Genomic DNA, 24,269 nt, shown 5'->3' with positions numbered 1-24,269 from the left:
TTATTGTCTGAAGTTATGGGCAGCTAATTTAAAGTCATCAAGAGGCATTATGGTAACCACTGCTGATTTCCTATTATCTTATTTTGAAGTCCTGTATCATTTACACTATTTTGTTCTGATTGGCTATATTCTATTTTATTTTGCTTGGTTTTACTCACTTTAAAATAAAAATTACAAAAAAAATCCCAAGAGTAGTTATATTTAAGAACTTAAATATACTTAAAAATATATATATTTAAAATAAATATATATATAAAGCTTTATATACATAAAGTATGAAGTATATAAAATATAAATATACTTAATATATATATTTACTTTAAATATATATAGACTATTTTTACTTTAAATATATATACTAAGTATATTTAAGTTCTTAAATATAACTTACTAAACTTATTTAAGAGCTGAATTTGTGGCAAAGGATATAAGGTTGCTTATGTAGGGCTCTGTATACTTTACTTACTAATTCACCACAAGTGTCTTTCCTATTAATACATTTATCTAAAAGAGACAAATATTTAAATATGACATTGGTCCAGTGTGAACAGAAACGATCTGGGCGCTCTGACATGACAGAGGTGGACCTTACCTACCTTGGAGAATGTGTCCTCGGGAGTGACAGTTGACTGGCCACAGAGCTCTGAGCTGTGGGGGCCTGCAAGGAACAACACAGGAAGGAAGGGACAGCTGGTCACACTCACAGTGAAGACTCGGCATAATGAAAGACACACGGCAACGTCCATCTCTGCCAGCATACGGAGAGGCCCGAAGACGCCCTCGGTTAAGTACTTGAGTGGGGACAGGTTCCACGGAGAGTACTTGCCTAGTGTGTGCTAACCCTAATCCTGTGTCTGAGTCTCTGCTCAATCTGACACACATAGAAAAACCATGGAAGGAACCCCATCTTTCTGAGGGTGTCATTTTACTGGTATTTTAAAGAGGCTGCATCATAAAGTGAGCAACCAAGTGAACAGAATAAAATCGAGAGGTTCATCAAAGAAAATAGCTGACATAAACTCTCATCTGTGGCTGAAAGGTTCAAGAGGGAGGGACTGAATACCAATGATCTGAACCCACGGGCGGTATCACGAGTGCTGAAGTTTCCTCCTACTCCATGACTTATGGGAGAACAGCCAGCACCTACCTAGCTTCATAAAGACTACCACAGGAACACAGGAAATACAGCATGCGGATAACTGAAGGTTACAAATATAACTGTATTTATACACCGGATCCTAATGTTAGCTCTGAGCTGTAAGTACAAAAACTTGTCTGTTTTTTAAAACGGTAAAATTTTGCATTTTGGCCACCTTCACAGAGTTCCTGTTACTGATACTGTATGAGTCTGAAAACGTCTAAAGAAATTGGTCCTATGAGGATCAAATCAGAGACCCTCACAGATGGCTCATGAAGTAGCTTCTCCAAGGAGCAGGGCACTAGAAAGTGACAGTCATCTCAGAGGTCACTAGGAAAATGTCCTCCTTATTCTTCTATGAGCTGATTTTGGCATGAACTGGAACTACAGAGGGCAACACGATGGACCCCTTTTGCTCTTTAGAAGATAAACAACTGTTATAGTAACATGTCTTTTAGCTACTATTGGTGCTTAGACACTGTCCTAAAATGATTAGTTATGCTGATGTACTGAATTCACTTTCTAAATGCAGCAAGTTCAATCGTATTTCTCTGTGTCAAACACAGCAATAAAAGCTCCAATTATAGGCCCTGCAAAGAGCATGCAGTCAGATTTCCTGGGTTTAAATTCTGGCTCTTATCTTTATTAACTCTGTGAGCATGGGTAAGTTATCAAATTTCACTGTGCCTCAGTTTCCTTTTCTATGAAGTAAAAATAGTAACCCTAGAATTGCGAAGTTACTGTGAGGATTAAAGTGTTTTAAAGAATGCTTAAACTAGAACAAGCATTAAATTGCTGAAAACACAACAACTATCACTAGTACTTCCACTGCTCTGCACTACAATATTTCCAGTGCCCAGAACAGTGCCTAACTTAGGAGTTCAGTGAGTACATTTTTGAAGCAAGTACTTTGTGATGAGCACGACGGTGTTTCACGTCTACGCCTCAGTGTCGCCTTCCAAGGTAAACAGCAATAACACTCTTGTTTTACTCATGGGAAATAGAGGCTTATGCACGCATAAGAACTCATAAACTTGGGCCCACAGGCTGTCAATTTTGTGCTTCACCCCGTTTTACTACTTTTGCACTATACTATACACTGAATTTCATTAAAGTACAATATTGTCCCCTAGATTTTGTAAGACATTCTGGAAACGTAAGAAAAATATTTCAGTGGCAACATGCAACTTGCTATTTAGGGGGAAAAAAGCTCCTTCTCCTAGCCACTGGTGTTATAAAATGAATGTGTCCTTACCATTGGCTCTGGCTGACTCTGGAGCTGACACGGCAGATTTCTTTGAACAGGGAAACACTGGCTGCCCGTCTCTGTGTGGGGAAAAGGTGCAAAGATTTAGGAGAATTTGCTTTAATGTCCTCTGAACTATTTATGAGTTTCAAGGGTTTCAAGGCTAGGCACACTGAAGTTGGGGCCGACACCTTGACAGTTCTCACCTACGTGTTTTCTGGAGGGAGAGAATTCTGACCCAAGGAAGAGGAAGAGTAACTCCTTTACATTGGCCTTCTTTGGGTTTCAGTTCAACACCACACTCTGTTTCTCCTTTCACTTAAAACACTTGGAATGTTCATGACCTAATAACTTAGTTTTCTGTCAGTCAGTAAATAGCTCAAAGATACTTTAACTTAGAAGTTCTAGATTATAAGTCTTATGTATTTAAAGCTCCGATACAAGTTTTTCTACTAGAGTATTTAAAGGGAGAATCCACACATTCAGAGAATTGTAAGAATAGTGCCACCCAAAGAGAAAAACTGTCAGAAAGACTGCACTTTGGGAAACGCAGATGAGTATGCAGTCTTAGGCATGGGGGCTACATGAGGGGAAGGGCAGGCTGCCTAAGGCAGGCAGCCTTGAGAGGGCCCATATGCCACAGGCCTAAGCAGCCCTCTGTACACCTTGCTGGGCAGCCCCCAAATACAAGGCCCTAACCCTGACCTTGTTCATCCAGGTCATTTCTCAAGGTGGGGAACAACCTGGAAGGGTGAGGCGACCTCCCTCACCTGCAGAATGCCCACCTCTTGCAAGGCTGTTATGCGGTGGTGGGCTTCTGAGGCTGCTCTCCCATCATCCTCTCCTGTAATGCAACCCCTGGCCTGTGAGGGAATCTACCAGGCCCACAGATGTTACCTCAGTGGCCTTCAGGGACACTGGAACTGACCCCTCACTACCCTCATGCTGCCTGCTTTTATTTCTGTTAGCAACTTTTGTACTGATTAGTAACAAAGTCCTTTTATTTCTGATTTCAGGGGTACTATGTCTTCTGCCAGAGTCCATGAAGGAGTAACAGGCTAGCTTATTGGCTTGCAAGTAGGTAAATTCCCAGGCCTGTTATAGTTTTTTTTTTTTAAATACATATACATACACATATTTACATACATACATTGTTTCTTTCCATTATAGTTCTTGATATATCATTACTACCAACACACGTCTCCAGTGTTGCTACCTTGTGGATTTTAAAGAGGACATGTGCATAAAATAGTACAGAGAAGACTGTACGAAGAATATAGAGGAAAGCTCTTGTGAACACTACTACACTATCTTTAGTAACAACAGCTAAGATAAAAGGAGAAGAGCAGAGAGGGACTACAGGGCCAGGTGAGTAACACTCTACTGCTTTTGAGGCAAAGCATTCTGATACCCCTAAGAGTGGCAGTAATTAATGTTTAGCTAGATCTATGAAAATAACTACACCAATCCAATGTTTAGAAACCTATAAAAGAGTCAGGTCAGAGATTATAGTCCAGAAAAAAGATATACAATTAACTTAAAAGATTCAGAAGGAAAAGTAAGTTTATCAACTATTTAACTCATAAATTTCCATATTTTAAAGGAACAATTCACCTATGCAGTTGTGAATTTGGCTCACTTTGGAATCAAGACAGCCTGGATTCTTATGTATTATAAAGGCAAAATATGGGCTCCCCCAAATACGCCAGTGACTTAGCTCTAATTCTCAGGACCTGTGAATATGTGGCTTTACAGGGCAGAAGGGATGGGATATTGAGGTAGAAAAATTACCTGGCGTTATCAGAACTGCACTGTCGTCACTGAGGCCCCACCTAATACAGGAAAAGAGGGGCAGGAAAGTCAGAGGCAGAGAGAGAGACTGCAGCAGAGGCATCAGGGACCACTGGCTTTGCAGACAGGCGGGGACCAAGAAGCCACGGAAAATAGGGAGTCTCTAGAGGATGGAAAAGGCAAGGAAATGGGTCTCCTCTGACAACCCACAGAGGAAACATATCCCTGATGATTCCTGGATTTCATCCCAGTGAGATGCATTTTGTACTTCTGACCTAGAGCACTGTAGTACTCCTGTTTTGCCTTAGAGATCACTGAATTTATGGTAATTTGTTACAGAAGCAACAACATCTTTTCTTCAATCCATTAAAGAAAACTTGTTGTTGGCATTTTTTACTCCAGTGAAGCTGTTTGGGGTGCAGTGAAGTTCGCATCTCCTCAGTAGGTGACGCGAGATTCCAGCAGAAATGACCAGTCCTGGCTCTCGGAGTGGACTGCTACTGGCCAGAGTCAACAGCTTCTTTTTATCCAGGAGCTGACCTTAGTTTAGGCTGATGGCAAAGGCACACACACGACCAGTGGTGACTGGTGAGGCTTGTTTGCATATTGCTCTGGATGGTGTTATGTAGGTGTGAGCCATGAAAGCAATGCAGAAATTTGTCTATCATAAAACAATACAAAGGAATAACTGGAAAAAACAAAGAAAGGGAATCTGAGCCTTAAGCAACTTTCACCTGGGACCACTTTTCCTTTTAGGCTTTTACAATCATGTAAACTCATAAATTCTCTTTCTTGTTCTAAGAAGTTGCCTTGTATTTCTGTAGCTGAAAACACCCTAAGTGATAAATGTGTCACTTGTCCTGTTAACTGGAAATATGTACTTGAAGAGTCACCCACTGCGGTCTGCTAGGAGCTCTGTCCTGTCTTTACTGAATATGGCTAGTCTGTCTGTGAAGTGTAATTAGAGCCCAGAGCACGTGCACACACACACACAGCGCCCATGCACTACTGCAGAGTACCTTGTGGCTTTCAGCACCACCGAGGGAAGCGACGTGCCCAGTGCTCTGTTGGCTTCTTCCAAGGTCAGTCCTTGTGTGCTGATGCCATTCACATAATGTATGACATCCAGAAGCTGGAGGTTCCCCTCGACGGCTGCAGAGGACCTTGGATCGATATCACTGATATACACCACCTGATGGAGACTGTCATGCCCTCCCGATAAGGAAAAACCTTCAACAAATGAAACAGAATTGTTTTCTCGGTCATCAGGTGACTTGATCAGTCCAGAAAACCCCACTGTACAAAGCATGAATTTTCATTACCCAGCTCTTCTTTGTTGCACGTTAATATAATGTCAGGTAGCAAATGGGGTAGCACCGGCATTCTGGATAATTCGAGAACTCGTCCGAGAACTAATCTCACTGTCTTGGGTGCTGCCCGGAGCAGATTCACCACATCAGTGTGAGTTATGCTTGTAACATCTGTATCATTAACCTACAAAACAAGAAAGGGGGCAAGTCAGGATTATAATTTTATAATAGGAAAGCCAAATTGCCAGGAAAACACATTAATCTTTCTAGCATTTTACATAATATAACAATGCAATTAAAGAGGCTTCCAAACTAAATCTGAAACTTGAAGCATCTCTGAAAGTTAACAGTACAAAAACCTTTCAGTGGTGGAAAAGGAAAACAAATCCAACAGAGAAACACAGCATTATGTTAACATGACCTTGTTCTTTCACCAGCCCTGGCTTGTTCTTTGGCAGTGACGGGGAGCCTTTTAGAGACTGAGCCCCCAAACCCTACCTAAAGCCTTAGTCACTGCAAAGAGAGGTTTCAGGGCAGAAGAACAGCCCACATGAGCTAGTGTGCTGACACAGACGGCTCTCTGGGGCCCTGCAGCAGCTGTGCCGCAGCCTCACACCACCGTTCTGTGGTTATGGCTGCAATGCGGACAGGACCCACGCCTGTCCCCTGAGGCTGTGTGCGAGGGCCGTGGTCCTCAGGGTGCTGGCAGGGTCTTGAGAGGCAGAGCCTAGCAGGAGGCCAGTAGATCCTGGGCGTGTGCTCTAAAGAGAAACGGTGAAGTCTAGGGCCTTTGGCTTACTGTTTCAAAACAGGATCTCTTTGCCAATGTAAGCCCTAAACATCCAAAATCATGAGATGAACAAACCTCACTACAAAGCCAACTCACCTCCAGTATTTCTATAGCCATAGAAAACAGACTAAGTTCCATTTGCATAAGTCTCCCATTTCCCCCACAGGTCCCACCTTGATGAGCCGGTCTCCAGGCTTTAGCCTGCCGTCTCTCTTGGCCGGGTCCTGTATGACGTCATGAACGTAGCAACCGATGCTCTGGCTGCCTTTGGTGACTGTAAAACCCAGGCTTCCTTTTTCTGATTTAATTAGAGTGATGGGCAGTTCTACTTCCTGGAGAAAGACAACAGGGATCCTTTAAGATTGTCTATATTACGTAAAGCCAGAGAAAAAGATGACTGTTTTGATTAGCCAAAGAGAAAAGCAACTCTTGAAAAGTTTATTTAACACGATCAAGTGAAAAACACCAAGTCTTTCATCCGTGCTAGAACACTTCCTTCTACGAAGCAAGTGAAAGCTGGGCTTAAGTCCCACTTTACATGTTGGTCTCCAGATAGTGGAGACGGTATCGAGGCCTTTTCCCAGTTTTGCATTTCAGCTACATAAGGATATATCAACTGTCACACTTTGACAATAATAATAATAATAATAATAATAAAGGAAAACAACCAACCAAACAACAACAACAAAAAACCCCAAAACTCAAAAGGTTTTGGAGGGAAGACTTAAGTTTTTTACATATTTCTAAACGAAGACAGTTGCCTAAGCGCGTAAAGGTTTTGTGTTGTCTCTGGTACAAAAAGGAAGTTTTGAGTGATTATATGTTAGAAATTCATTTATTAAGATGTGCAAGCAAACCAATTTAAGAGGGGCTGAGGATTTAGCTCAGCAGCATAAGTGCCTGCCTTGCAAGTGTGTGGTCGTGAGTTTGATCTCCGTTACGTATAAAAAAAAAAAAGCAAAACAATTTAAGATTTTAACTGAGACACATAGATTACTCAAGTAGATGATGACACATTTCTTTTCTTTCTTTCTTTCGTCTTTTTGAGACAGGGTCTCACTATGCAGCTCAGGCTGGCCTTGAATTCACTTTGTAGCCCAGGTTGCTCTCGAACTCACACTGATCCTCCCACCTCAGCCTCCTGAGTGCTGGGATTACAGGTGTGAACCACCACACCCAGCTTGATGACAGATTTCTAAGGAAATCATTCAAACTGCATTTTCACTCTATTGCTAAAAATAAATCTGAAGATGCAGATGCTATGCACACTTATGCCATTAAAGGGAAACAAAATATTGTACAAACTCCACAATATTTAAGATTTTTTGGTAGTGAGCTATAAATGGCTTTCATACTTTCTTAAAGATAATTTTTTACAATAAAGATTACTTAGAAAACAGTATTAAAATAGACTCTCAATCCATAAAAAAGGTTAATATCCTTAGAAATTTTGTTTCCAAGGCTGATTTGTAGGTTTAGAAGTTCAAAGGCTATTATCACAATATGAAGGAAAACGTGAGAGAAAATATTTAAACTTTAAAGAGAAACAAATGAAGTCCATTTCCTTGGTGTCTAACCTGGTCATGGCAACCTCTTAGCTTCCAATGACACAAGTACAGCCCGTGGGCACGCGTGCTGCAGGTCTGCCCCTGCTGGTATGGTTTACAGCTGTGTTTTGCAGGTGTATTACATTTCATCTCTGCATGACCCTCTCAGGTTAGCAACTCCACTGGACAGTCAAACCTGCTCAGAACCAGAAGGGACTTATCCACAGGTGTCTGCCACAGGGCAGCAAGTCAGCAACACAGCCAGGGATCTGTACCCAGGTTTCTTTGTCCTCTAATTTCTCAGCAGATTAAGGTATTAGATGCACTATCTATTAAATACAGACATGAAGCTGCTCTAAAAGGCAGCTGCTTACCCAACTACAGGGAAATCAAAAATGTCTGCATTTGCACTAAAAAAGTACAGAATTTATTTGTTTATTTAACATGCTGGCATGTTTTTGAAAAAAATACAGAATTTAAAAATATAGAACACCTTACCAGTTCAAAGTCTTCAAGGTGGTTTTCTAGGTCATTTTTCGAAGTCTCTCCTCTAGCTGATTCAGAACTGTGATGTGTGCGGTATCTACCCATTGAATCAGAGGAAGTGGACTCTAAGTGGGGCTGGCAGTTCTGCTCAGGAGTCACATCCAGTGTTGGAGGAAAAGGAGGGTCACCACTGAGACAAAGAAGAAAGACTATTTTCAAATGCATTCCAACATCCACAGAATCAATCTGTGCCATTATAAAAAACGTGCCGCTCACATATTCTCGTCTGGTTCTGACTGAGATCCTAGCTACTTTTTGGTCTAATTTTAGAGTGTGAATTTATTTGTATATCTGCATGCCAATATTACCATTATTAATTCTCTGTCCAGATTTTATTCTCAAGGCCCTCAAATCTCTAAACTGTATAAAGATAGGTCAAAGTATTATACTTGATTCCTAGTTGTTAGTTCAAGGCCGAGGCTAATTTTATCAGAAGATTAATATATATTTCAACTGAATTAAGAAGGAAAGACTAACTGTCTCATTCCTGGAGTTATCTGGGTGACAGAATAGAAAAAAACAGGAAAAAAACCCCACAAACATTTAAAACAACTCCGGGTGGGCCTAGATAGAACTGAGACTCAACCAAACCTCAAATGTACGAGCAACTTTTAGAGGCCCTGATGCAGTCATTCCTTTGTCTGCTTCTACTCTCAGTCAGTGCTTCTTTTCCCATCTTAGTTGTCCTGCTTTCTGCAAATTTTTCTTCCCACTCCCTTCCCTGTGTAATTTGTTCTAATCTTCCATTGCATCACTACCTAAATAAATCTCTTCCCTTTTTGACTGAGTAGTATTGAAAACCAATTTTCTCAATTACTAATAAACATGCTCAAAAGAGAAGCCAGGCTCAGGTTGCCAGGTTAGAGTGCTTCTTGCTTTACTAGATAAAAGTGTTAATCACAATAGCTCGACACTGAATAAAGTCATCATTCCCCAAACACTGAGAAGTTCACACACACACACACACACACACACACACACACTCCCTCTCTCTTTCTGTCTTTGTCTCTCTCACTCTCTCTCTCTCTGCTGCTACTGCTGCTAACATCAGCTGTTTTCAGTGTGAAGCATAAAACCGACAATACCTGTCCTCAAACTCTGCTTTGCTGGGTACTTTCTGAGGACAGTAAAACAGGGTGCACACGGCATGTTCCTCACTCCTGGGAGCTGCATTCTGACTCTGTGCCTGGGATACCATGTTGTGTAGGGGCTGGTGCAAAGCTGAACTGCAGGCCATACTTGGCATCTTTGCTGGAGCTTTCACCACGTCATCCTCTCCGTTCCCGCTGCTGTCGCTGTAGCTATCGTTCCTGGAGGGGCACTTGCATGGCTTCCTGTTCCTGTCGGACATTTCGGTTCTGTCTGAGCTGGTGCTTTGCTCCACGCATGATGGCTGAGAAGGGTCTTCACTGCTGCTTGGAAGCACTTGGGCTGGAGAGTGCAGTGGGGTCTGTAAGAGACACATTTTAAAAGGCCAGATGGTGATAGCTTACATAAACTTTAGAAGCACTCAACTGGAAACAAACCTGTAGGATGACTGCACTTCCTATCAAAACAGGCAATTTTCTGAAGAAAGGTAACTTAAAATCATTACAGGAAAAAATGTTATAAACAACAATGGCTAATATTGTATTGCTTATAATTTAAATCAGAATTACATCCTACTTTTAAAATTTAAGTTTCTGAACTCCTCAAATATGCTTTGCAAATAATTTTAATAATCACCTATTAATCCTAAGAATGACTATACCTTTAACTTGTTTCAGTCTTTTCCTTTTTGGCTACAGAGTTGTTTTTCAGTTATTCGTATTAACAGAAATCTAGGAAAGCTTCTTTGTGCATATATAAATTTTCATCTGGCTTTCTATATCACTGTAATTTTGTATACTAACCAACATGGGATTTTTTTTTTTAATGCTTTGCTAAATATTTTCTGATTGCTTTCCCAGTGTCATCTCCTAAAATGCTCTATAAAGGTGGTGGGGCGGGGGGGGGGTGTTAGCTCAGTGATGCAGTGCCTGCTCAGCAAGCCCTAGTGCAGGGGTTGTGACATCTGTCCCCGACACTCCTGCTCTCTAAAGCCCAGTCACCATTTACAGCAGAGCTGCAATCTGATGCAGACAAATGAGAGGCAAACCTACTTTACTCGTGTTAGTATTCACGAGTGAATACTAGGTGTGGACTCCTACCTGCTGTCTGCAATCTGTAAACCACCACTGGAACAGATTTTGGATCTTCTAGCCAAACCTTGGCAAGAGCAGAACTCAATCATTCCCTATTCTTTATTTAAAAAAAAAAAGCTCAAAATCTTAATTCATTTTTATGCAAATAAGTTTAATCCTCAATGAAAAAATGGACATAAGACTTTTGTAATCATGATTTTATTTTTTCCATTTAAGCTTAGAAGACATATTGCTGAAGTCCCAGCATTTAGGACTTTAGAAATGAAAAGAAAGCAAAAGTGAATTGTGAATTGATCACATCTTGGGCGGGGGGGTGGGGGTGGGGGGTGGTGGCACAGAAATTAAGGCCGGGGAGTGCTGAGCTACATCGTTATTCCTTCTCATTTTTATATTTTGAGACAAGGTCTCACTAGTTGCCCAGGCTGGCATGACCTTGTGATCTCCTGCCTCAGCCTCTGGAGTAGCCAGGATTATAGAAACACGCCGCTTTGTCTATTAAACTGACCACATTACAAACAGGAATGTACAAACATGACCCAAGACAGCACTCCCGGTAAAGCGTTAGCTGGGATGAAGTACAGGAGACTGAGCCATGAAGAAAGCACCTCTGGCTCAATCGACCAGTCACTGAACAGGACCCTGTAAAAGATGGGCTACGTCTTCTTACCAGAAGAGCAGCATCAAGTTCTGGCAGCACTCCAGGGGGAGGTCTACAGAGAAGCAAGCACACTTCTGGAGCTGTTCCTCGGAGAGCAGATATCACTTCCTGGGGTGCCGAGAGAAACACATGGGGACACACTATCAGTCGGCATGGAGGCCAGTCTGCAAGGCTCCTCAGCTCCTCCTCACCTGGGGACCCACCTGCTGTGACAGGCCTTTCAGAGAGGCCCCGTTCACCTTCAGGATGACGTCTCCCGCACAGATCTTCCCACTCTCTGCAGCTGGCTGACCAGGGAAGAGCTTTTTAACCCTCACTATGCTGGTGTTCACTTGTTCCGGTATAAGATTATCTTCTCGAGAAAAACTGAATCCTAAGCCCGAGCTATTTTTAAGCAGTTTTACCTCAAATATATTTTCTGGAAAAAAGATGTAAAAATTAAGTATTTTAAAATTGTGCATGTACACAAGCATACACAAACTATGCTTTTAACTATATTTTAAAAACCCTATTTCCCCTTCTGTATGCATACAATGCTCCTTTACATTACACTGAAATCCTATTTTTCAATTTCTGTCATTAAGAAAATTTAATGAACAACATGCAAGGACTAAGCTGTTTGGACAGAAAAGCATAAAGGACAGTTTAATGGGGTGGGCAAAGTGAGGTGATCCAGAGAACAGGAGGTAAAAGAGAGACTTAGCTGAAAACAGCAGAACTTAGCATTCAGCAGAATTCAGGAAAGAACAGCAGAATAAATGCTAGCTGAGGGTATGGGAATATATTTTGGTGACGTCTAACTTAATACAGAAAAATTACAAGGGCATTCTAAAAACTCTCAGCAGCAAAATATAGGAACAAAGATCAGAAAAAACAAAACAAACAAAAAAACCCACAATGAAAGGATGATAAAAAAGAGCAGTGTGACAAAAAAAAAATACATTATTATTTTTATTTTCACAATCAGGAAAAATAATGCAGGCCTGGACTACCTTATTTTGGCATTAAGTTAGAGCTGCTAACATTTGTGTGATCAAGCGAGATTTTAAATAAAAGACAAACCAAGATTGTGTGCCACCACCACGTTTTTAAGGTAAAGAGCCTTTAAGCTCTAAGAGGCAGAAAGTTGGAGTCTCAGATAAACATCACTCCAGTTTTACAAATCCAAGAATCCACTACTACGTCACTCTTAATTTTTTAATTTTACCACTAATTGGTGAATTTGTATGGCTCACAAATTTTGATGAAGGACCAGTATTTGGGAACTGTTAGATGGAAGGCTGCCTAGCCATGAATTGTAAATCTACAAGTAAAAATTGTATTTTGAATAATGAAGCAGTAATTCACAGTGCCACACGAGAGTTTCCCAGGCCTGACCTTCAGTAACAAAGCCGTAGTCTTTGCCAGGAGTTGCTTTCTGCACCACTTTTTCTGACGCTTGACCTTGTGGGTTCTGGTCTGGAAGGGTGCACTGCAGGGTCACAGGGATGTGTTCTCTGGATGCCTGTGGCTGTCCTTTTTCTAACAGTAGATGAACCATCTGTATAAATGGAATAGCACTTCATTAATTAGGAAGAGTAACAAAGAAACAGTATCAGGACTTCACACAGCTGGAATATAAAACAATTCAAACTAGCCACCTGTTCTACCAAAATATAGTTAGAGGGGGAAAAAAACAGACAAAAGAAAGGTTTGAAAGTTTCAAAATCAAGTTTTTATTACTTTCCTGTATAAAAATGTTAATGATTAGAATCATTAAAAATATTATTAAAATCATTAGGAAAAAAATTCCTACTAAACTATAATATAAAAGCCACTGTAAATATAAAAACCATTATAAATAATTTGGTAATTCCCAAATCCAAAATGTAAACTGGTTTCTCTTCAGACTGCATAAATCTTTTGTCTTCTTTACCAAAACTTATCTGAATAAATGAATTTAGCTTTTGATCTGAAGAATGAATAGAAGCGAAAAAAACCACTAAAAACTAGTAATGTTTATGAAACACTTAAAAAGTCCAGTCTCCATCCCCTCCCCTCATTCTTCTTTGGTAATATTAGGACTAAACAAGACACTGAAAGCCAGCTTCCTCAGTAAAAACTTTTCTGTAACACTACTCAGTTTGAGAGGCAAAAAACAGACCCAGGGTGGTTAATAAATCAGGCTTGGTTTCTTGATAAACAAATGCAGAGGTCTCTATGCAGCTGATACTGTTCACATATTCTGGTGTCTCTTTCGGGGATCTTAGCAGGTTGGTACAATGATTCCCCACCTGTCCCGTATTCCTCAGGATTTCCACAGCTTGTTTATGAGTGGCTCCTTCCAGACTCACTCCATTGACAGCAAGCACGCGATCACCTAAAATTAGGCAGGAGTTTTGAAAGGAAGAAACCATCACAATTTACATGTTTACACCTGCTAGCTTTATTTCACATTAATTTGAGGACAGAGCCAGACAAGTTCTGGACAAAACTGTTTCATATCTTCTTAAATATGTCATTTAGTTTCTAGTTCCATTCTACAACTAATCTTCATTATATTCTAGAATACCTCTATAAAAATCAATCTACATCATAAAAAAGCTAAACTACAAATGTAGAGAACAAAGGCAAGGCCCTAGTTAGTTCTTGGAAATGTAAACGTCAGTCTTTCTGCGAGAGCAGTCACTTTGCTCTCTCCATTCACTGGCAACTCGCTTACTAACAGGTAACTCTGTCTATGTATCTTCTGATACTAAGACCTAAGATAAAAGAAGACTTTTTAAGGTAGTATCAAAGACTCTCTTAATGCATTATTAAGTGAGTTTGTTTTTATTTCATATTATAAATTTAAGTGTTTATAGCGAGTCTATTACTTTTTATTTATAGGATGTGATATCTGTACATATAATTCCTATACACACAAAAACATACCCTTGTGAATTCTACCATCAGATTCTGCTGCCCCCTTGGGAATAACAGCTTTCACATAAATTCCACCATGTTTGACACTAGTATTCACACCTCCCTAAAGAGACAAAGAAAATAACATTTCATAACATGAAAAACTTGTACTGTCAAATCTGAACATTAAAAAGGATGCAGTTGACCAGACGAAGGAGTAGCATTAATTTCACATGTGCAATTATTTCAATACCAAGAGTATTGTTAGCTAAGTTTTCCACATGTCAAAGTTACTTCTTTTTGGCAAACTATTCAATTCAGTAAATAACAACATACTACATCTCAGCTATACGAGCTATATGCTCTTCCTTTGTAAGTCTATATCATGCATTACAAGCAAGCAAAAAGCAAAATCCATCTACGCAAAAGTAGTGTGAGAACATAATAATAAAAAAACAGTGTAAGGAATAATACTTTCAGATCATATTCGCAAATTTGAGAGCAAATGTGCCAAGCCAAGGAAAAGACTTTTTATAATAGTTGTTTTTTTTAAATCAGGGATTGAACTCACAACTTCATGCTTTCCAGGCAGGTGCTCATGCTGCTGAGCTAAATCCTGGACGACATTTTATAATAATTTTAAAAGGCTCATTTTAGAGAAGATTTAGGCAAAATGTAGTAAGTTTTCTATCTTTTATGGATATGCAGGTTTTAATTTCTCTTTACCATAGAAAGATAGAGATGTATAGAGAGACAGAGAGAGAGAGAGAGACAGAGAGAGAGAGAGAGAGAGAGAGAGAGAGAGAGAGAGAGAGAAAGTGTTAAAAATTATTTTTAAAATTAATTTTATGACTGGGTGCGGTGGTAGATGTCTGTAACCCCAGCACTTGTAGGCTGAGGCAGGAGGTATGCCATGAGTTTGAGGCTAGTTGGGGCTACATTGTGAGTTCAAGGTGAACCTGAACTCCATAGAAGGACCCTGTCTCAGAAACTCTCCCAAAAAAGTTTTTTTTATTCATACATTTAGATATACCAAATGATCACATTCATCATAGGGAATTTGTACTTGTACATAATATATTTTAACTTTTCTGAAAGTATTTTAAAATATCCTAGAAAATTAGGGTTTTTAAAAATCTCAATATATTTGCAGGGCTATTTCTCCTATGTTTCTGAATGGTTTTTCATAACTTTCAAAATTTTTTGGAATGTAATAAATGATGAAATTCTAGTTTAAGAATAGGTAATTCATCAGTATGATTCTAAAATAATTTTATCGAATAGCCCATGCTTGTATTTAAACTACCTTAAAGATACTTATTTTTTGGAATGTGTAATTTTAAACTATTAAACATTTTTACAAGTATTCTGTATTTTACAGAAAGGAGATACAATAACCAAAGTTTTAATTAGTCATGACCTAGGTTAAAGATCATCTTATTAGTCCATGCACATGCAGAAATGTCAAGTGTATAAAAGCATACACATTCATTTTATATTTTGCATGTCTCATATTCAGATTAAGTGAGCATGAAAGGCATGTTTATAATTTTTTTAAATAGGAAAAAATGAACAAAGTTCAATTTTAAAAAAAGCTTTAAGATGATTAATTTTAAAATTTTATGAATATTTGATTAGTGCTTCATATGAAGCAAAATAGTTCAACTAATAAGTTGCTATGTAACAGGCTGTGGGAAATGAAGAGAAAACATGTGAAAACCTTGTCAAACAGTACCGTGACACTTATCCCCAAGCTGTTCTTATTTTTAGCCAGTTCAACCTCAAAGACATCTCCAGGTTTAGAAGGTGACGAAGAAAAGGCTTTAAAATTCATTTTGTTGGGTTCATTCTCTGCAGAGGAAGATTCCTTAACAAAGAAAAACAAAAACGAATTTCTTGTTAAGATCAAAATTAATTACCAATCGAAGACAAATATGTGTTTTTTGGGAAAAAAATAAAATACAAAATACTAGAGGATAAAGTTAGAGTGTAATAAAAAACAAAAGGGTTGGGAGACTCTTTAAGAGATCACCTTGTCCAAGGCATTCATTTTTATGGCTGAGGAAACGTCTGGAGTTTGAAGTGCTTGTTTAAGGTCAAACAGCAAGAGATGGCCGAGCAAAGCCTAGATCCTAGCTAGAACAGAGCCTCTCTATAATCCTTGTTTACTTTTTATATTTCCAAGGTCCTCAAATACTCCCATTTGCTTTAAAAATCTGTCTATCCATCCATCCATCCATCCATCCATCCATCCATCTATCCATCTCTATCTCAAGTGGGGATTTTGCCTGGAACCTCTAAGATGCGTGAACCTTGTGTTCTGTTTTACTTATGTTTGAAAACTTATCTGCATAAGAATAACAGCTAAGTCCTGTCTGTAAGGGCAGAACCCTCTTGTGAGGAATACTGATCTTCAGTGAGCAAGAGGTGTGAGGTTTTTCTCTAAAATTGTGAATGAGAGCTTACCTTTCCATCATTCCTAGGAATGTGCTACTTTCATTGCTATTAGTATCCATCCAAAGTTTCAGATCTTAGGCTATAAACAGTAAATCAATTGCCTATTCAGAAAACAATTTTTAGATACTGGAGTTTTTTTCCTAACATGTTAAATATGCAAGAGGCGATCAACTTGTAAGAAATGATTTGTAATTTGAGTACAGTCATTTCAGGGTTAGCGTCAGAGCTCATACTTACTCTACAAGCTAGCATGGAACGCAGAGCTAGCAGTTAGTAGCAGAGTACAACCATCCTTCCTTTCCAAAAATCATGGAAGCAGCTTTTAGTCAGTCATAGTACTCTTTGACATATTCGTGATTGTATGCTTTGTTAAATGGAAAACACAAACAAACAAAAAATTAAAACATGCCTTTTTTGGTGTCTGGTGGTCTTGGCCACTGGAGTAAGTGGCTTCGTCCATGTCTGAGTCTCCACCGTCAGAGTAATCTGTTGCATCAGAGATGGCTGGTTTTCCAGTTTTGCTACGGATACTGTCAGAGGAAGTTCTTTTTCTCTCGATGGCTTTTGATATTACCGATGGGGAAGGGCTGCCGCGCTGGGATTCCTGCCAGGCTCGGTCACCTAAATGGCTGGCAAAGATACCATTGACCTGGCCTGGGGACAGACTGGCACTCTCCGTCCTGGAGTCCTGAGAACTCAGGCTTCCTTCCCGCAGACCCCCAGGCAGCACGCAGGAGCCTTCTGTGAGCTGCCTCAGGGTACCCCGGGGCCAGGGGACATCCTCCAAAGAATCCACTATGATGTCCCGGGCGTAGAACGGCTTCTTCATGTAGTTTTTAATCTCACTGACCAAATGCACAGGAGAAGAAGGTACTGCAAGCCAAGGTTGAAGAAGAGAATTATCAAGTTATGGTTACACTCATACAAAAGGCTCCTGAAGGTCACTGAGGAGTCTCAACATGGGTAAAACACCTCACCCAGGCCCTGGAGCCACAGCAGAGGCCCTGCAAATGGTAGACTGGTAGGATTTTTCTCGCTCCCCTTTTGGTGGTTCTTGACAACTTTTTAATTTTTATTTTATTTTAAGGAGAATAAAACCCAACAAACAAAACAGGATAAAGTCAATCAAAACACAGTAGAGAAAGTGATACATAATTTCAACACATGACAAAAGGTGGTCAACAACGGCTATCCCAGTGTATTTTGTTATTTTCACAGTAGTGGTCCATTGCCTCAGACAGTAAAATCGAATGAAACAAAACAGAATAAAACCAATCAAAACAGAGCATGGAATAAAACAAGACAATAAATCAGAACAAAATGATACAGTGAGGATAACACATCTTTTCGCTCTGCTCTTCCCAGCCCAGCTTGGCCTCTGCAGACTCATGGAAACAGAGGCTGGCTTCTCTTTTCCTGGCCCCCTTAACAACCTTTATTAAAGTATGTGCTTTTCCCCACCTCCTTCTCCCTTTCCCTCTCCTTTTTTTCTTTCTCTTCAGACTAGCCTTGAACTTGCTATGCAGCACAGGGGACCCTCTTACCTCAGCCTCTTGAGTGTTGGGATTATAGGTGTGCTGGCCTAAAATGTATACCTTTCTGTGTGTGTATGTGTTTTAAGACAGGCTCTCACTGTGTTCAGGCTAGCCTTGAACTCACTTGTGTAGTACAGACTGGCCTCCAGCTCATGGTGATCCTCCTGCCTCAGCCTCCAGAGTGGGTGCTTGAATTACAGGTGTGCACACACCACACCTGGCCAAAATGTGTGCCTTTTTTTCTTAACTCCCCATCTCACTTGTATTCTCCAAGTCTCATTTTTTTCCTTACTTTTTATTGTAATCAGAAAAAAACCACATAAAAGAAAAACAAAAAAACAAAAAACTCCAAAACAGTAACAATACAGGCTTTAAAAACAAGAGGAATTTAACAATGGCTGTTATTACAAGACTCATTTTACATCAACGGCCTGTGAAGATTTTCCAGATTCCACAAGTAATTTATACTTGCTTTGTGTCATCAACATTCTTGGTCCTTCTGCCCTGACTCCCTCATTCTTTCCTGCCCTCTTTCCTTTCTCTGTAATGTGCTGGGGACATAACCCAGCACACACGATGAGCAAGCACTGTACCAATGAATTGTACCTATGGCCCTCACGCTCCTCATTCATGAAACAGTTCTTTGCATACTTGCTGCATATTTTCCAGATAGCATTTACTGGACTTCAAGTCATTATCAAGGAGGGCAACTCTAAATTCCTGATATGTAATTCTTATCAGAAGCATTTACGAAAACTTTCTGAAGACAGAAACTGAAAGAGACACATGGAAAAGAATTATAGATGTAAAAAACAAAAAGCTTCTGCACAGCAAGGGAAACAACAGAAAACAGCATACTGAATGGGAAAAAGTCTTCTCCAGCTATTCTTCCAACAGAGAATTAATAAGTAGGATATATAAAGAAAAAGTCCAACCAATAAATAGGCAACGAATTGAACAGACATCTTTCAAGAGTAGAAGTGTAAATGTCAATTAAATGTATGAAAAAAATGCTCACCATGGTTAGCTGTGAGGGAAATGACTGAGAGGACAGGGTCCTGTCAGAAACTAACACTAGAGCTACCCACTGGTCCAGGATTACCATGCCTTTGTGTACACCTGAGGGAATTAAAGTCAGCACATTACAGGGACACCTGCATACCCATGTGTACTGTGCCACAATTCACAACAGCTGGTACCCATCGGCAGAAGACTGGGTAAAAAAGTTATATACAATGGAGTATTATTCATCTGTAAAGAAAGAAGAATTTTGTCACTTGCAGGAAAAATGGGTGTATCTGGAATCATGCTGAAGAAAATAAAGCAGATTCAGACGAATACTGCATGTTCTCACTAATATAGGGACTCTAGAAAGATGATATGAGAAGGAGAAGGGAGACTGTCAGGCTGTACCCTTCCTGCCTGCCAGCAGAGGCACTGTTCCCAGCTCAGCTCAGCACCAGGCATGCCTTCAGCAAACACAGGCTGTAGTAAGAGACAGGATGGAACAGGGGACCTTCCCAATACCCAGGCATCTGGAGATACCCAAACACTTACAGTGGACACCTCAGGGTCTTTGCCTCTGAGGCACAAAACATCCAGAGAGCTTTGACCACTGAGGTTTACTAAGATCTTCCCACTTAGGGTCCCTGCCTTCTTATGAGCCTGTAAAAAAGGGTCCGCACCTCTGCTCCTACAGAGGCCTTTCTACTCTGTTTGCCTGCACCCAGTACAGTATATTCCACACCATGCTGCCTTTATACAAGCCCATGTTTCTGCCTCACACTCTCCTTACAGAGGATATAACTGGATAAAAGGAACGTAGGGAAAAGGAAAAGGGTGTAAGAGAAGGAAGGTAATGGGGGATGGAAATATCCATCCATCCCTGCCCAGGACACAGGGTCTACTCTCACTGAGGTACATTCCTCCAGCCTTTTCTTGGAGTGGGAGTGGATTCTCACCAAGTTACTAATTGGCCCAGGCTGGGTTTGAAGGTATGGCTCTCCAGCCTGTTTCCCAGAGTTTTGGATCATAGGTGTACATCACCATGCCTGGCTTGTTCAAAAAATACTGTGAGCAATGAAACTTACTATTTTGAAAAAAATCTGGAGATGATACAGGACATGGCTTTAAAAGGATCGTTTTACCAACACAGCTGAATTGTAGCTAAATTCCCCAGGGCCCATCAAATCATATCAACAGGTCAAGTTCTTAGGGCAACAGTTTATGGGCAGCCCTAACTGAATACACATGAATGTTAAAAAATGAGCATCACAGGGGATTTAGCTCAGCTGCATAAGCACCTGCCTTGCAAGCAGGTGGTTGTGAGTTCGATCCCCGGTACCGATTTAAAAAAAAAAAAATGAGCATCACAGTTAGAACTCAAGAAAGTATTTTCCACTAATATATGGGATAAAAATAATGAATAATGCACATATGGGATGTATGTGTTTACGTCTGGTGCTTCACTATTTTTCAAAAATACTATTAAAAATGAGCTAAAATGCACATGTAGGTGATTAGTGATTAGTGAATCCCAGGTCTGTACTGATTTTTTTTTTTTTTTTTTTTTTGGTCTTTTTCCTTTTTTATCGGTACCAGGGATCGAACTTGTACTAATTCTTACACCGTATTACTGACTTTTCATACTCTACGAAATGTCACCATTTGGTCTCTGACCCACTGCGAAGCCCAGTGAGTCCTGGTACTTGCTTGAGGCACAGACTCAAGTGGAGCCGGAGTGGTGCTGGGCTGTGGAGCCTCTGGCACTGCCTGGGGCACTGTGCTGCCCCTACCTGGCTATGCACAGTTCTCCCACAAGCACCTGCCTACCACCTGCTGCTCCGAACAGCTCTGCAAGGCAAGACACAGATCATGGTCTCCTCTTTCAGTGGCTCAAGAGACTTTAATTCACAGACTAATAAATAGCAGGGAAAACTTAAACCCAGGCTTTTTGGTCTATTCACATGCCTTTTCTTCTACAGTGTGCTAATGACAGGGATTAAAAGACAAAATATGGCCTCATTTTTAAGCTTCTGGTTTGCTGTTCTTTTCCTTTTTCCTTTATTTATTAACTTATTTAGTCTTTCTGAGATAGGGTCTCGCTGTGCAATTCAGGCTGGCCTAGCACTCACTTGGTAGCCCAGGCTGGTCTTCAGCTCACCACGATTCTCCTGCCTCTGCCTTCTGAGTGCTGGGATTACAGGTGTGCACCCCTGTACCTGGAATCTTTTCTTTTTTATAAAAGAAAGATTATGGACAGGACTTCATCGATTACTATCATATAACCATATTACTTACCCCGTGATAAAGAATTCTATTTCCTACTAGACCTGAATAGACATGGAACAACCAAGTACTCAGAATTTATTTGACTTTTTTTCTTGTGGTATACTGGGATTGAGTTTAGGGTCTCATGGATACGCAAATGCTCTAACACTGAGCAATATTTCCTACATTTTAAATTTAATTTAATTTTTTATTCTGAGATAGGGTCTCCCTAATTTGTCCAGGCTGGCCTTGACCTGCCCTCCTGATTACCAGCAATTACAGGCATGACCATCATATCCAGCAGGTGACACTAATTGTGTGCAATCAATCTATTTCCTGTATGTGTTACTAAATAGAAACAAGTAAGGTAATCTTGGAATAGTAAATGAAATGCGACACTGAAGCATAAAGTTAAAGAAGTTAGAAGCACAAATGTCAAACTACTGGAAAAAAAGTAAAGCGGCTTAATTCTAATTTCCTGGGCTAGCATACTGAAGTGCTTATGAGAAGCGCAAACAAACACAGAACTAAGAAATGATCGCATTACCTTTGGGTATTTTTTCCTTTGGCTGAGAGATAACAAGTGTCACATCTTCAGGTGCATTCTGCAAAATTTCAACTGCAGCATGGTGGCTGACCCCCTCCAGACTCACACTATTCACAGATATCAAGCGGTCTCCTGCAAAAACAGACCACAGTTTAATCTTGCATTCCCCACAGCAAAGGGAGTATCATGCTAAACCTTAGAAATGTCATCTTGTCTTTACTAGTTTGTTTGGTCTAAGCTTCACTTTGCCTTCTTTTCAAATTCATACCTGCTTATTAGTAAGTACTTAGGAAGCTATCAAAACACGAAGTACCTGGCTTTAAGCACCCATCCAAGTCAGCCGGTCCTCCAGGGGTAATGGAGCTGATAAACACACCTAGATCCAGCCTTCCCATCTTCTCTCCACCAATAATCTGAAATCCTGTAAACATATGTTTAAAAACATCTTCAAACAGCAACGTGGAGATGGAGGTCAAACATGATTAACAGGTAACACATTTGACATGGAACTAACTGTGTGAAGTCTGCTGGACGTATTTTTTGCGGGTACCTCCTCTTAGGGGTCTGGTGATTGGGTGAGGTGCTAGGTTGCAGGGGTGCAACAAGTATCTTGATGGGAAGTGGCTGTTGCCTCAGTGTCAACGCTATGCCTCAGGTTATTTTTCTTTGGCTTTTCACAGATCTTCAGGAACCTCATGATGACTTACCTAAGCCGTATTTTGAATCTTTCTTCAGGTTCACCAATGCAATCTCCCTTTCTGGTGATGACACGATGCTCCATCTTTTGTGTAGCACATCTATTAGGAATTTATAAATTTAAAAGAAAATAAATGTAACATGCTCAAGCATAAATAAAACTAATGATAAAGCAATAAAACTGCCAGCTTGCTCTAATTTAAACATCAATGAATACTGTTAACAGACTGCTCACACTTTAAAAATATACTTTGCATTTACAGGTATTGCTGTCACAGTCTTACAGTGATTTCTAGTTTATAAAACAATGATTATCACATTTATTTCTTATAAGTTAATCTGTTGGAATTGATACATTTCAGTTACAAATGGGTGAATAAATTTTGAGAGGATAAATGAGTTGAACAGATTGTTGACTAGCATAAAAAAAGAGCTCTTCCCTCAACGTGGGTTTCCTGGTTCCAGGCATTTGTGTGACACTGCATTTGACAAGTCAATGTATTACGGATTATCTTCCAACAAACCATTATCAGAGAGATGCTTGGAGTCAATAAATGCTGGCTAAATAAATTAAATGAAAGTCAGCATCAGAATTAAAAATTTTTTTTTCTGATCTCCACTTAGCTTTTTAAAAATTTTTTTTGGTCTTTTTCCTTTTTATCGGTACCGGGGATTGAACTAACGACTGCCTGCTTGCAAGGCAAATGCTTATGCTGCTGAGCTAAATCTCCAGCCCTTCCACTTAGCTTTTTTAAGTACGTTAATCATTCACAAATATATTCTTAACTAAATAAAAAATATGCTTAATTGCCATGTTATTCAAGTTAGTTCATCTATTTAGCAATGCAAGTATTTAAACATGTAATTCTTAAAATCAATTACAATTTGATAGCGCAAAAATGGCCTGTGTATTGACCTGGTAGCGATTGTGAGTTCCACACACTTACAAAGGTTTTTTTGTACATTGAATATTCAGATTCAGGGCTGTGTCATTCTTAAGCATTTTGAAACTTTGAAAAGTAGAGATTATGGCATATCTAAAACACAAACCTAAATTTCCTTAAACTTTATACACATTTTAAAAACAACTAAATTACTGTGAACAGACTTTATGTCTTTGCCCAAGGGATGTAAATATGATACATTACATTCTAGAAACACATTTTTTTGGTTTTGGAAAAAAATATTAACTATCATTTCCTCTTGGGAGTGAATCAATCATATATCTTAAGCACCATGTAAGTTATGTTTGTTAGCTCCTCATAATGCATAAAGTACTAGTCAGTTGTTTCTTTTTGGAAAAAAAGTTATAATTAGTAAAGGTAGTTGTAATTTCTAAAGATTTTATTAACAATATGATAGAAATATCACCGTACAGTGGTAGAAAGAGCTTTACATATTAGTCCTAAGCAAAAGTCCGTGCATAAGGATCTAGCTTAATGACTATGTCCCACGTTTCTTGTTCTAAAATAACCAGTAGGCACTAGTTTTCAACTTTTTAACTTTTGCTACAAAAAAAAAACACAACAAAAATCATAAAACACAGTGAAATAAATAAGGGGAATTACTGGTGAGATGGGAAGAATTGAGATCAAGTTCTAGAGTGATTAACTGATGACTATTTTCAATTTCCACCTCTCAAGTTAACAGATCTAAGCACTTTACTGACGAG

General features: G+C 39.7%; 1 protein-coding gene and 1 long non-coding RNA gene across 15 annotated transcripts in view; one reads left to right on the top strand and one right to left on the bottom strand.

The window, feature by feature from the left end:
* Ptpn13 (protein tyrosine phosphatase non-receptor type 13) overlaps window positions 1–24,269 on the bottom strand; it is a 178,726-nt gene that overhangs the window by 21,010 nt on the left and 133,447 nt on the right. For 8 of the 14 annotated variants that reach the window (XM_063249384.1, XM_013151924.2, XM_063249388.1 and 5 more), the window contains 17 exons: window positions 22,609–22,698; window positions 22,215–22,322; window positions 21,902–22,033; window positions 16,959–17,422; window positions 15,813–15,959; window positions 14,123–14,216; window positions 13,483–13,568; window positions 12,587–12,749; window positions 11,413–11,627; window positions 11,219–11,317; window positions 9,454–9,818; window positions 8,321–8,498; window positions 6,449–6,607; window positions 5,498–5,669; window positions 5,195–5,405; window positions 2,394–2,464; window positions 597–658 (listed from right to left, as the gene is read on the bottom strand). In XM_063249384.1, coding sequence (XP_063105454.1) covers window positions 597–658; window positions 2,394–2,464; window positions 5,195–5,405; window positions 5,498–5,669; window positions 6,449–6,607; window positions 8,321–8,498; window positions 9,454–9,818; window positions 11,219–11,317; window positions 11,413–11,627; window positions 12,587–12,749; window positions 13,483–13,568; window positions 14,123–14,216; window positions 15,813–15,959; window positions 16,959–17,422; window positions 21,902–22,033; window positions 22,215–22,322; window positions 22,609–22,698 — 2,816 coding nt within the window. Of the gene's footprint in view, window positions 1–596; window positions 659–2,393; window positions 2,465–4,175; window positions 4,339–5,194; window positions 5,406–5,497; window positions 5,670–6,448; window positions 6,608–8,320; window positions 8,499–9,453; window positions 9,819–11,218; window positions 11,318–11,412; window positions 11,628–12,586; window positions 12,750–13,482; window positions 13,569–14,122; window positions 14,217–15,812; window positions 15,960–16,958; window positions 17,423–21,901; window positions 22,034–22,214; window positions 22,323–22,608; window positions 22,699–24,269 lie in introns of those variants that run through there. The other 6 variants (XM_063249382.1, XM_063249383.1, XM_063249386.1 and 3 more) reach the window with 3 other exon arrangements.
* On the top strand, window positions 597–22,716 carry LOC134476154 (uncharacterized). Its single transcript, XR_010047691.1, has 4 exons — window positions 597–1,257; window positions 3,401–3,461; window positions 3,555–3,752; window positions 22,582–22,716. It is a non-coding gene; the product is annotated as an uncharacterized LOC134476154 (long non-coding RNA).

Source organism: Cavia porcellus, unplaced genomic scaffold, assembly GCF_034190915.1.
Source record: "Cavia porcellus strain 051 isolate PalLab524CR breed Dunkin Hartley unplaced genomic scaffold, mCavPor4.1 scaffold_5, whole genome shotgun sequence".
In the NCBI taxonomy this organism is placed as follows: domain Eukaryota; kingdom Metazoa; phylum Chordata; class Mammalia; order Rodentia; family Caviidae; genus Cavia; species Cavia porcellus.
The sequence above is the reverse complement of the archived record's forward strand: the minus strand, read 5'-3'. Positions and strand labels throughout refer to the sequence as shown.